We start from the raw sequence: 14,549 nt of genomic DNA on the forward strand, positions 1-14,549 counted from the left end.
CCCAAACAAAAAAAAAAAAAAAAAAAAAAAAAAGGCACTCAATGATCTGGGTTTCATTTCCCACGTTTAGTGCAGATCTAATTGGTGATATATGGGGCTGGACTAAAAGACACTTTCTCCATGTTTAGAGACTATTTACTAAAGCTATCTTCCTCCTGATATACGCAACGTGATTTCCTTGAAATGACTGGGGTACTTCCTTCTCAATCCTTCCAAGAGTAGCTTTGATTTCTGAATCTCCTTTTTAAGGACTAAGGCAGAGAACTCTCATTAAAAAAGTAAGATCAAAGTAGGGTGAACAATCTAGCAGAAAAGCACTTAAAAGCCAAAATCACAAATTCTAGAAGGAGGGTTTCATATGCAGTATTCAACTCCTTAGTTTCATTAAGAAAAACACAGAGGATTTAGAAAGTGTTCAGAGTAGAGTCATGAATAAGATTTATGAAGAAAAATTAAAGTAGCCAGTATAATTTTTGTATTCAGTCAATGAACGCGTATTGAGTATCTTTATATCCCTTGCTCTATGCCAGACAACAGAACTGAAGTAGGAGAAAGAAAGGCTGGAAAATCGATTACATAGTATTAGTAATGAAAGTACCTATATCAGAATGGTATATAAACTTCAATTTCCAGCCAGGCATGATAGTTCGTAACTATAATCTCAACACTTTGGGAGGCTGAGGTGGGAGGAATGCTTGAGTCCAAGAGTTCAAGACCAGACTTGGGCAACATGGTGAGAACTCATCTCTACAAAAAAACTTAAAAAATTAGCTGGGGGTGGTGGTGGATGCCTGTAATCCCAGCTACTTGGAAGGCTAAGGCAGGAGGATCACCTGAGCCCAGGAGGTCAAGGGTGCAGTGAGCCATGATCACGCCACTGTACTCCAGCAGGTTATAGAGTGAGATCTCACCTCAAAATAAAAAAAATAAAAAAAGATAAAACAGATTTCAGTTCCCATGCTAATTCCGATCAACTGACAATGGTTGTGTCCGAACTCCCCAAGGAAGAGTGTCATGACCGAGAAGCACCCACCATGGGTGGCAGATGAGAGCAGCAGCACACGACCAGGATCTGCCACTACCAGCTCTCAACTCCCAGCAGCCACATGAAGAACAGTAATCTGAGTGTGTAAAGCACCTTTCCAACACTTTTACACACGCTCATTTATACTGTGCTCAAAAAATTCCCCTTAACTAGGAAGGCTGAGCATTATGTTCGCTTGTTAGAAACTGGGGCCCAGAGAGGTACTCCTGACATGCCCACGGCCACACAGCCAACATAGCTGGTTAATGGCAACAGCTCGATGAGAGCCCAGATCCCCTCTCATTCCTCAGCTATTTGCTCTTGATCTTTGTAGCTCGATGTTGTTAGAACAGAAGGGTATCCAGATGCTATTTCTACCAAGGAGAAAAGAAAAGGAAATTGGTTTAAACTATCATGCAGATTTAAGCTAGATCTAAAAAAGATTTTTTTCACAGTGAAAGGCTGCTAACCATTGGTACAAATAAAAAAAGAAACTTGTCATGTTTCATTCTCTGGAGGTTTAACAAAATTTTTATATATATTCCCCCCCTCCCCTCCCTGGGAAAAAAGGTCAATTACCCCAAAAGTCTTTCAAAAGGCATTACAGTATAATAGAAAGAGCATGGGATTTCATTAGAGAGGTCTAGATTCAAATGTCTCCTCTCAAATTGCCAGCTGAGTGATCTTAGGCCACTTATATAACTTCTCTGGGTCAGTTCTACTCTCAAGATAATATCATCCATCACAGAGTTACCATAACGCATTGATTGCCTGGAATTCCTTTCCAGTTCTTTTAATCAACAAAAACCTTTTTATGATTTTAAGTTTTTGAATCTCCAGAATTGAAATGAAACAAGAAACAACTACTTAGAATAGCTACAAGAGGTACATATTTTTTCTTCCTACTCAAGGCAGATATCCCCACTAGATTTAAGTCTTAAAGAGAAGAACAAAATCTTGTCATCTCACAAATTCTCCTAAATAGGGAGCATGATGCTTTGCACAGGGCAGGTGCTCAATGAATGCCATGGAGCTGAAAGAGTATTAACGGAATCTTAATAGAGTAATGACAGAAAGCATGCACTGGAATTTGTGGAGTCACTATATAGTCATATTGCAATAAAGAAAAATAGCAGCAGCCAATGCTTATCATAACTTCATTATAGGCCGATAGAAACAGGAGTAAGAGCACTTCTGTGGTGTTTGAAGATGACTTTCATAGCTTATCTCACTTGACTTCCATTTTATGGATGAGAAAACAGAGGCCTCCAAAGAGTATTTGCCCAAGGTCACACGGCTAGTAAATGACAGGGCTAAGACGTGGACCCAGGAAATCTGATCCCAGAGGCTATAATGTCATCAACTATGCTGTACTGATCCTTCCTCCAGTGGAAAAGAAAAAGAGTTGGGGAAAAAATTATCCTTTATGCTTAGTACCTCAATAGTCCCTTTTTTTCCCACAAGTGAGAAGCCTGGGGCTCTGTGCAGGCAAGTACATGAGTATCTGCTCAATACAGAAAGATGCCAGAAAAGAGATACCTCTGGAAACCTTCCAGAGGCATTTTCTCTGATATGAAAAATGGGAGCGCTCTGGAGTGCAGTAAAGGCAGAGTCCTCTATAATACATACGGCCTCAGTACCAGCAGGTAGGAGAAACTTATCACAGTGGGTCTCTATTCATAAAAAAAGACCTTCTTTAGAAAAGTAACAGGACACTCCCTCACCAACAGTCTCATTGTTAATTGCATCACTGAAATGCCCTTTGTACAGCTAGACACCGAAAACAAATACTTCAAGTGGAGCTGCATGCTGATGTACCTAGAGAGAAAGACAGGAATGCTCAGATGATGTCCATGCAAAACAACTGCTGCAGTATCTGCAGAGACACGGTGCTTATTACCCACATGGACGCATGACACACTGCAAAGCAGTCTCATCGCCTTTTACAGACATCACTGTTATCATACTCCATCAGTCTTTTGAGATAACTCTGCTTGTCACACAGAAATGATTCTTCTCAAAGATAACCAATTAGTAAAGGGCTAAGATTCCTGCACATTCTTCTTCAGTCTAATTCTGTTATTGCTATCTATAAATACTAAAGGAATCCTCTTCTGTTTCTGTAGTCTATAAGAGGACTTTGAACAAGGCAGTGGAAAAAAATCAAAACTGCCTCATTATAATCATTAAGGTTTCAAAAATCAGTTGGGCTTAACTCTGAAACTCAGCATCTGCCATGACACACTCTGTCACTGGTTATCTGGCCAGTGCAGCTGAGAGTCCGCAAGCTGCCTGCTATCACCAAAGCAGAGAGGACAGGAAGTATTAATGGCCTTGTTAGACCAGTAATAAACAAGGAGTTTGAAACTTCAATTCGTTTAATGGAAAAATGAAGCTACTTTTCGGTAAGTGGGATTTTCAGAATAAATTGCCTTCACAGATTCCACAGATTGTGGCCAAGGCAATGAGACTGTCTAAAGCCCAAAGGTTGATAAAAAGTACTGAAGTGCCAAGCTGGAGTCCCAGGCCTTTGCAGACAATTCACCAGCCGATCAAGGGGAGAGACAGATTTTAACCTCAACTCCTAACTACAAGGAAAGAAACAGCCTGCTTGTGGATTGATGGAAATCCGTTTCTGAGAACTCTTGGACACCGGAAACGAATCAGAAGACGGGCGAATCTAAATGTTCTCGAATGGAGCCACTCAGGCCTGTCTTGAAGAGACGAAACCCCTCCTACAGTCATCATCAATATGTCAGCTGCTGACTCTTCCTTACTCTGTCCCCCACCTCAGACCTAAACCAAGTGATAACAGCATGGCAATACCATGGCAATTATGGCCCAGTAAAAGCACTGCAACGAGGTTTTCTGCCTAGGAGACTACTGTGCCTTCACAAAACATTTCTTCTCAGAGTTTTAGAGCAGAACTGGTAGGAAAAGCCACAGATGGGCCGAGAAGGCCACGCCCATCTCTTGGAAAACAGCAGCAGAAGCAGGGATTAGGATTCCCTGGCGTGTGGAACAGGCAGACACATCCTGAAATGTTTTCCTCCCAAACACAAGGCATGAACATGCCTATACACCTGGGAGGCTTCTAAGAAATGGAAATGACAAAATGGAACAGGCTCCACTCATTTCCATTTTTTAACACACGCCTTAGGGTGAGCTCTAGAGGGAGCAGGAAACACCATCCCTTCAACTCACCTCGGGCTTCCTGCAGTTTCTTGAGCTCTGCTTCCCTTTCTGTTTTGCTCTGCTTGCTTCGAACCCCAAGGGCACCGATGACTAACCTTCTGGCAAGGGCTGCTGAAGTCTCGGGACGCTCCTTTGCTGGCTGGAGGAACTCTGAATGGAGGAAAGGGAGGGAGTAGAAGGGAGTAAGAAGAGAGAGCACTACAGCTCCCAGTGATTTAACTCAGTAATTAACATACAAAATAGACTACAAGGGCTGCATCAGCAGTAATTAATACAAGCCTGATAGATGACGATCAGAGGAAATTAACACGGCAAAGCACAAACAACCCTGGTTTCACTATCTGCATTAACACAATTTTTTACAGCGACTCAAACAGCTACACAGAGGTAAAACCAGGTAGGGATGTCATCAGAAACCGGTTGCTGCATTGCTTGCAGTCAACATCTCACACTCTCCAAGAGGCTGCTCAGATGCCTGATTTCCAACACGGCCATTTCTTTTTTTCCTTAAAAACACACTTCTTTTAACACTAAAAATAAAAGTGATATGTCTTTCGAAGTCTAGATGCTGTAAAACTGCTAGAAAGAACAATAACACCATCATCAGCAAGAATAAAAACCCCAGGAATTACAGGCTCACCAGCATAAGCTCTAGCTTTGGCCTTAGCTGCTCTCGTGGCCTGCGACAAGGGTCGGATCTTCACCATGGTATGTTTAATACCCAGCGCATCACGAGCTGCAAAGAGGAATACATATAAGGAGGCCGAAGACATGAAGTGAAGTGATGCAAAGAAAAATTTAGGGCTAGTTCTCAGAAAGTATTTCCTAGAGGCTGGGTGTGGTGGCTCACACCTGTGATCCCAGCACTCTGACAAGCCAAGGCAGGAGAACCTCTTGAGCCCACAAGTTCAAGACCAGCCTGAACAACATAGCACAACCTCTACAAAAATAAAAATGAAAATATCACCAGGCATGGTGCTGTTCACTTGTAGTTCCAGTTACTCAGGAGGCTGAAGCCGAAAATCACCTGAACCCAGGAGGTCGAGGCTGCAGTGAGCTGGGATCACGCCACTGCACCCCATCCAGGGCAACAGAGTGAGATAAGACCCTGACACACAACGAAAGAAAAAGAGCTAAGTATTCCCTAGAGGTTATGCTTTTTTTCCAAATCAAGCAAAAGTGATGGTATAACCTAGAAAATCTGTAGGAAACAACTTGGCAGTGAATATTTTATACCAGAAATCAGCAAACTATGGCTCTGCGACCAAACCCAGTCAACCTCCTGTTTTTGTAACTAAAATTTTACTGAAACAGAGCTGTGCCCATTTGTCTGCATTGCCTATGGCTGCCTTCTTGCTCCAACAACAGAGCTAAGTAGTGACGGGGAATATATGCCTCACAAAGCCTACATCACTACATTTAGTATCTGGCCCTTTACAGAATAAGTCTGCAGACTCATACTCTAGGTGGTTCAGACAGGAACCAACATTCCAACATCTCTAATTTCTTTGAATGCCTATGCATCAGATCTGTCATGAGGACAACGTGAAGGTCCAATTATATATTCAGAGAGTAGATATGACAATTTCTCATTGGATGGGTTAAAGGGCTGCATCAAACTCATTTGTCTGAGAAAAAAAATCACAAACACTGTAAGATTTAGTCCCACTGGCTTCTTAAATCTCTACCTTCAATCTGTTTATACACTACCTGACAGTTATGTGTACAAATAACCTGGGAAGAAGTTTACTATCTCTCCAAATGCCATTAGATTAAGGTGAAAAAGGAGAGGAGGAACACACGGTACCAAAGTACCATGCCTCAAAAACCTGTCTTTGCCTATTACCTATATGAGCTGAATAAAATGCCAACTGGCTGGGATAGAAGGGAAATAGAAAAAGAAGCGTGAGAAAATAAACAGTAAGAAAGGAATACTGAAACCCAGGGGGTGAATACCTGTAATTGGACTGGAGAACACTCCTAGGGCATGTGTATCATCCACCCATTTAATATCAAATCCTTTCTTTCTGCAACAAAGAAAACAATTTTATTTCCTGAAATAAAATTTACTTTTATGAAACATCGAACAAATAGAATCTCATAAAGCATTTCACGAGATAGAGAGAAACACTCAACAAGCACACAGGTGGAATAGGGATAATGACACACAAAAAAGAGCTTGGAGGACAGAAGAAGCCACTGAATTTTAAAAGCAATAATACCATCATAAAAAACTACCCAAGGGTATTTTACGTTCCAGCCATTTTATAGACATCAACTAATTAATCCTCACAAGTCCCTTGGGGAGTTAGAGTATTTAATGCACTATTTATAAGAGAGGTCCTTAAGGGCAGGGAACAAGAAGAGATGGAAAGAGGAGCAGAGGAGGGGGAAAAGAATGCAGGAGGAGGAGGTAGGCAGGGAAGGGCACCAGGATTTAATGCAAACATAAACTCTGCAGAGAGCAAAGGGGAAGGAGGGGAGAGGGGAAAGAGGTGGGGAGAGATTACACTGCAAGATGTCGTTCAAATTTTAAAAAGTCAGTTAATGAGGAAGAAAGGACAACTACAATCAGAGAAGCTCATCTTGCTTTTCTTGTTGCAGAAGGATGGTTAAAAAAAGTAAAAGGAGAAGAAAACGATGGCAAGTCAGGAAAATTCAGGACAAAAGAAATCATAAGAGAAATATCAGATCAGGTTAGAAATAATCAAAAGAATGAACATTTCAGTACTAGAAAAACTTTATTCCAGAGCAGAACTATACAGTAAGCAGGAGGAATGTCAAGATAATGAGAAAACAGTGATATTTTTCAACTAGGAGCTTGAAACTGCTCATGAACTCAACACAGTTCAGTGGAAAGAGAACAGGTTTGAGGACTGGATATAAATGGACTCAAGGTTCTGCCACCTTGAGATCTCAGGCAGGTTTGACCTCTCTTAAAGCTAGGTCGGCTCATCTGTAGAAATGGGCATAGTATCTTGCTTTCAGAGATGTTGTGAAAATGGAAATGAGATCACCCATAACAAGAACGTGGTATGGAGCACATGGTAAGGCTCTAAATAAAATGGTGCTCATTATTTTTAATAGCAATGTTCATCAGGAAGATTATTAATATTGACGAAGGTGATTAAAACATGAAGTTGACTCTGTTACTTGACTTATAGACATTATTACAGGCTTTTGCACCATGGTCATTCAAAAATTTTATAATCACTATACAGAAAAAAAATAAAAGACAACCGCTAAAATATCCCTGCTCTTTAACAGTCAGTCAAGAAAAAAAATTCCCTTAAGAAAAAAATAAAGTAGGCTTTGAAGGTTAGAGAATTTCCTGAATGGAAGGGAAAGTTTAACCATGGCATAAAATAACTGTAGGGATTGGAGACTGAAAAAGTTCAATAGTAGCAGTCTATTCCATAAGACAGGTTACAAAGAGGAAGGGAAAGACCTAGATGTGTTTTGGAGGACCTTTTCAACTCTAGAATCTCATAATCCTTTTAACCTCTTCTCTTTGGGGGAATGTTTTCGAATTTGATAGAAAAATAGTCTTGCAGGTAAGATCAGGATGAAACAAAGCAAAAGGAAGTAAATAATTCATACGAATTATGTAATCTTAAGGAAATTCTAGACATCAACAAAATGATCCTTGTTTTTAAGAACTGTCATTATTAATGACAATCTAAGGTAGTTCTAATTTGGGATTTAATCTCACTGACTGTTTTTTAAACCTATTATGAATTTTATATTTAACAGGCTCTGATACTGGGTCTTAACAAAACTGCAATGAATTAGACTGACTGATCTATACTATATATTAAAGATTATGACAGAGATTAACTGAACTCCATGATCTAATCACTCATTCTTTCAGATACAGAGCTGATGATCTCCCTCAACCAAGTTAAACTGATTAAATAAGTACATACCTGCTAGCTAGTTATGTCTGTTCTAGAGCTTTACATAAAAACAGAACACTTGTTTTTAAAAATAAAGTTTTATTTTACAGTCACCTCATTCATTCATGTATTATCTATGGCTGCTTTTGTGAGAAACAATTGCAGAATTGTCTAAAATGTTTACTATCTGATCCTTTAAGAAAAAGTTAGGGACTATGCCCTAATTTATATCAAACCTTACAAATTCAAGATATACATTAATTAAGTATTAAATTGAAGTTTTATCTCACAATAGACCACTGTAAAAAAATGACCATGAAAATTTGAAAAAGCAGAGAACTTTGAAAAACAGCATAATGAAACACAATTTTAAAACACAATTTTAACAGTAATTAAGCACAGCTAAGAAAAAAATCTGAATGCCAGAACTAAAGAAATTATTCAGAATGTGACAGAGACAAAGAGAGTAAATATATGAAAGAGAGGTAACATGAGGGTTAAAGGAGAAGGTCTAATACACATCTAACAGACATCTTAAAGGAGGTGAAAGAGAGACAGAGAGATGGGGCAAGGCAATATCTGAAGAGATAATGTATCAGAGTTCTCCAGAAATAAATGAAAGACACTGTCCCACTGATTTTAAGAAGCCCAAATCCACAAAGCCCACAACACAGTGAAGATGTAGAATACCAAAGACAGACAGGAATCCTTAAGAGCACCCAAGGCAACCACTTCGGGTCCCCTCCCACTGTGGGAGCTTTCCTGTCCTCTCACTAAATCCCTTCTTATTTTTTTAAAAAAGCATCCAAATAGGAAAGACAAAATATATTCAGAAATGACAGCTGTTAGATTGTCAGCTGACTCATCATCCATGGAGGAAGCCAGAAGCCAGACAGCAGAATCCTATCTCTTTAAGATTCTGAGAAAAATAACTGACAACCTAGAAATCTATACCCAGCAAAAATATATTTCAAGAATAAAGCCTAAAAAGTCATTTTAAAAAAAACACAAAAATTTGAGTTTGTTACAAGCAGACTGTCAGTCACTAAGTTAAATGCTAAACAATATGCCCTCTGCAGAAGTAATGCTTTCAGATGGGATGTGTGAGACACAAGTAAATCTGAACACTGAATATACAAAACAATAAACATCAAATGAAATTTAAAAATAAAAAACAAAAAATAATCATAATACCATATACATAGGGGGAAAGGTGAGAAATGGAATTAAAAGTCATTTTGTATCTATTAAAGAGGGTAACAATATTAACTTTACCCACTGATAGTTAAGCATGTAATGTGTAATATCTAGAGTAAGAACCAAAGAATAGAAACACAGTATCACTTCAAAAAAATGAGGAGGAAAAAAAAAAGAAAAAAAACTTAAACAATCCAAAAGAAGGCAAGAAAGAAGAGAAAAAGATGTGACAAGTAAACACACACAAAAACATGGCCGGCAATCTGACAATACATGTAAATATAGCAATAATTACAATAAATATAAGTGAACTAAAAGCACCACGAAGCCATCACAGATGATGCTAAATGTTAAAATGGGGTCTAGAAAGATCATCTAGCATTTTTGAGGAACTCAGAAAAGTAGTTTGATACAAAATATTTCTAACAACCCTAGAAAAGACAATAAACCAATCTGATGCTAAAATAACAGTGACTATGAAAAATAAGATGGTTTTTCACAAAATATATATTTTTAAAATTTCATCATCCCACCTTCCCTAATATCTGCAACCATTGGCATACTTACTGATAACTGCAGAAAACCCGAAGAAGGTCTTCAGTACGAAATTCTTGGGGGAAGTCATAAATTTCAATGACATGAGGGAATTCGCAATCACTGAGGTCAATATCAGGAACTTCATGGTTGTAATAATCAAATCGAGGTTCCTGGATACTTTCCCTGCTCTTCATAGTCCCTGATAACTAGGGAGGAGGAAGCACATAAGCGACTGTTACATTAAACCTGGGCATAATCAAATCTCTCCCTATATATAACAATCCTCCTCCTCATCTCCATGTTTCCATTTCTTAGCCTTTGGCATTTTCTTTGTATTAATTCTGTTCGTAGAATCAGTTAATGATCAGGGGTTTATCATTCAATCTATATTATACATGTGGAATGCTTTAAAAGTTGTTGAGCCGGGCTCGGTGGCTCAGCCTATAATCCTGTGCCTTTGGGAGCCTGAGGTGAGTGATTGCCTGAGCCTGCGGGTTCGAGACCTTCCCGGGCAGCAAGACCTCATCTCTACAATAAATCAAAAAATCAGCCGGGCGTGGTAGCGCATGCCTGTAATTCCGGCTACTTGGAAGGCTGAGGGGGAAGGATCGCCGGAGCCCAGCAGGTCGAGGCTGCGGTGGCCGGGAGCGGCCACTGCACTCCAGTCTGGGCGACGGAGTGAGACTCCAACTCAAAAAATAAAAATAAAAAAAGTTGTTGAAATCCCGGCAGACAGGCAACGCATGAAGCTTAACTTGCTTTTTATCAACCAGCATGTGAGAAAAGAAAGACTGAGTTACAAATGGCACACCTTAGAAACTGAGTCTCGGACAACAGCTGAAGAGATGAATTAATAATATTTGTTTTAAGCTGGATCCGTGGCTCAGCCTGTAATCCTGCACCTTTGGGAGGCTGAGGTGAGTGGATTGGCTGAGCCCGCGGGTTCGAGACCTGCCTGGGCAGGCGAGACCTCATCTCTACAATAAAATCCAAAAAAAATTAGCCGGGCGTGGTAGCGCGCGCCTGTAGTTCCAGCTACTCGGAAGGCTGAGGCGGAAGGATCACCAGAGCCCAGCAGGTCAGGCTGCGGTGGCCGGGAGCGGCCACTGCACTCCAGTCTGGGCGACAGAGTGAGACTCCAACTCAGAAAAAAATAAAAATATTTGTTTTAACTGAGCTTACTGACCAGGCTCATATCATAGTTTTCTAACTGAAAGTGAACAAAAAACAAAACGTTTAAAAAAACGGCTTCACTACACTTTCTGTTGAATGTATTAAAGGGTGAGAAGACAGCTTACAAGGGAATTTATTAAGACAAATGTAACTGGCACAAGTAATTATACTTAAAGTCCCTAGCATGAGACCTACCTTAAAGGATTCCCAACAGCAGGCTAGTTAAGAAACTAATAAAGTAATAAGAAATACTTAAAATTCTACCATCCCATAAAAAAACTGAAGGCAAGTAACTACTTCATGCCAGAAGCATGAGAAAGGAAAAGGGAAAGGGAAAGGGAAAAGTGTGAGCAAAGGCTTGACAGTTAATGTCATTTACCCATTAAACCCAGATGCTGTTACTGACCACTCAGTCACCCTATGCTTATGGAATCCTCTCTCTGTGATAATCAAAAAAGTGCAGCTAGGTTCCTTCACGCTTTCTCTCTTTTACTACTGTGCTTCTTTCCCCATCAGATGAGAAAAGTGAGAACTCACAATGCTAAGGATTTATCTCCATCCTTGGAGAAGCTGAAAAATGGATTCAAGAGTTTTACTGGGGGGAGAAGGACATGACTTGAGTTTTATGTATTCCTGTGCCTCTAGTTCCTTTTCTTCACTAAGCCACAATTTCACATCTAAAAAGCGGGAATAATAGTACCTACACCTCATGGATAAGTGTGTGGAATAACAAGATGTAGTAAGCACTTGGTACATAAATACTCAATGAATTCGACCCACTTTAACTGAGTGCTAAATTGACTACATGCCAAGCACCACCATATGAGTTTCACTCTGCACCTTAAAAAAAGAAAAAGACCAGCTGGGCTTGGTGGCTCAGCCTGTAATCCCACGTTTTGGGAGGCTGAGGTGAGCGGATTGCCTGAGCCCGCAGGTTCGAGACCCGCCTGGGCAACTTGGCGAGACCTCATCTCTACAATAAATCAAAAATCAGCTGGGCGTGACAGCGCATGCCTGTAATTCCGGCTACTCGGAAGGCTGAGGCGGAAGGATCGCCGGAGCCCGGCAGGTCGAGGCTGCGGTGGCCAGGAGTGGCCACTGCACTCCAGTCTGGGCGACGGAGTGAGACACCAACTCAAAAAAAAAGAAAAAAAGAAAAAGGCCAATTGATCTATAAAGTCATAATTTTGTTTAGTTCACCAGAGAGCTGAGTTTGCAAGACAACCAAGGAAACTAAAATCCATAGAATGACGAGTCCCTCCCAAAAAAAAAAAAGTGGGGGGGGGGGGGACATAAACTGTTTTGCCTTTGGCAGACCACAAGAGTGACTACCACACAAGTAGACAAGAAGATATCACCTAAACTTTTAAGAAATTCTTTAAAATAAGTCTAGAGCAGGCTAGTGTTAACAATCAGAGATAACTCAAAGTCCCAGATACAAAACAAGTCTGCAATAACTTATAGGTCAATTGTTATGCAATGCCAGTCTGTTTTGATTACTGTAGCTTTATAATAAGCTTTGAAATCAGGATGTTCAACTCCCCCAGTGTTGCTCTTTTTCAGAATCACTTTGGTTATTTAGGGCACCTTTAATTTCCACAAGAAGATGAGGATTAGCTTGCCAATTTTTGCAAAAAAAAAATAGGCAGCTGGGATTTCACTGAATATGTAAATCAACTTAAGAAGTATCTTAACAATATTAAGTTTTTCAGTAGATGAAACATGGGATGCCTTTCCATTTATCCAGGTCTTCTTTAATTTTTCCCAACAATGTTTTATGGTTTTCAGAGTACAGACCTTATACTTCTGTTAAATTTATTCCTAAATATTTCATTCTTTTTGATGCAAATGTAAATGGAATTGTTTTCTTTATGTTCTAATTGCCGGCACTGACTTTTTAAATTACTTTGCAAAAAATGAACCAAACTAAAAACTGCACGTTTCTGCATTTATAAACTGTAGCTATATAATGCATTGTGGGAGATGTAACACAAACTATAAAGCATCTTAGAAATATAAATCTTAAGAACTGATTATAAAAAGGAAGGAAAAGACAAAGTGGTCTGGCAAGAAAATGTGATTATGCCCCCTTGCTCTAACCTACTTAGCAAAACTGAACTTGCACACATATATCCAGTGTCAGAGGTAACTAATAACCATTTTGGCTTCAGAGAGTGATTAAAAACAAGGTGTTAGTAATTCTTATTTTACATTTCAGAGAACAAATAAAGCCTACAAGTTACATACTTCTGACCAGTTTTTCCTATAACGCTCAGATTCCTAACTTTTTCTAAGAGGAGGAAGAACTTCTTTCATTTTTCCATGGCACTGATATTGTTGGGAGCAGCTGACATTTCTACTGTAACACTTTTTTTTTTTTTTTTTGGTGGAGGCAAGAAGCCATACTGTTAATGGCACTTTCTCTCTTGGAAACCTCGGCAAAACATTCAAGAGTACTTGACAGAGAGGAGAGAGGAATATGTGTCACAAAAGCTGAAATGACAGAGAGAGGAGAGTATGATTTGAAGGCAGAGCAAGACGGTGACGGTGCATGGGAGGCAGGACAGTGACACAGAGGATTAGGCATGACAGTATGGAGTTCCAAGGAAAAGCTCAAAGGATCTGAGTACTGATTCAGTAGATGCTTTTGCAGTAGACCTGGGCTGTCCAATCTAGTAGCTGCCTATTACATGAGGCTACGGAATACCTGGAATGTGGCTAGCTCAAATTGAGATGTGCTTTAAGTATAAAATACACATCAGATTTCAAAGATTTTACCAAAAAACTGTAAAATATATCTCAATAATTTTTATATTGATTACACGTTGAAATATTTTGAACATATTAGGTTAAAACATATAATTAATTTTTACCTGTTTCTTTTTACTTTCTTAATATGCTACCAGAAGATTTTAAACTATACATGTAGCTCACATTTGTGGTCTGCCTTATATTTCTATTGTAGAAAACTGAAATATTTACATGTACTGAGGCAATACTTCCTACAGTCAATGTGAAACCTTCATATAAAAGACCCACATATTCTTTTTTATGGTTAAGAAATGTCTGACAGAACAAAAATAGTGGAGAAACAGAATTTCATTCATTCCGATCTATCTATTATAGATCAAATAACATACAGAAAATAACTTTCAGTTATGAATCACAAACATTTTAGGATTTTTACCAGCAGCTTGTCCTGGTAGCAATAAAGCATAAAAGAAATATGAATATTCCTTCAAACTTCCCCAAAGGGAGAGTTTTAAGATTCTTATATCCTAGTCATCTGATTTTAAAAACAAGTCTATAAAATATTACCTGGCTGGGTGTGGTGGCTCACACCTGTAATCCCAGCACTTTGGGAGGATGAGGCAGGAAGATTGCTTGAGCCTAGGAGTTTGAGACCAGCCTAGGCAACATAGCATCATTATAAAAGAAATTTTTTTTTTTTTTTTTGAGTTGGAGTCTTACTCTGTCGCCCAGACTGGAGTGCAGTGGCCGCTCCCGGCCACCACAGCCTCGACCTG

At 39.5% G+C, this 14,549-nt stretch overlaps 1 protein-coding gene across 5 annotated transcripts in view; it reads right to left on the minus strand.

The window, feature by feature from the left end:
• R3HCC1L (R3H domain and coiled-coil containing 1 like) overlaps positions 1–14,549 on the minus strand; it is a 33,513-nt gene that overhangs the window by 4,557 nt on the left and 14,407 nt on the right. For all 5 annotated transcript variants that reach the window (XM_021708719.1, XM_021708720.1, XM_008050349.2 and 2 more), the window contains 4 exons: positions 9,880–10,055; positions 6,176–6,246; positions 4,860–4,955; positions 4,229–4,369 (listed from right to left, as the gene is read on the minus strand). In XM_021708719.1, the coding sequence (XP_021564394.1) occupies positions 4,229–4,369; positions 4,860–4,955; positions 6,176–6,246; positions 9,880–10,055 (484 nt within the window). The remainder of the gene's footprint in view (positions 1–4,228; positions 4,370–4,859; positions 4,956–6,175; positions 6,247–9,879; positions 10,056–14,549) is intronic.

This window comes from Carlito syrichta, unplaced genomic scaffold (genome assembly GCF_000164805.1).
Source record: "Carlito syrichta isolate Samal-C Ts95f unplaced genomic scaffold, Tarsius_syrichta-2.0.1 Scaffold144542, whole genome shotgun sequence".
In the NCBI taxonomy this organism is placed as follows: domain Eukaryota; kingdom Metazoa; phylum Chordata; class Mammalia; order Primates; family Tarsiidae; genus Carlito; species Carlito syrichta.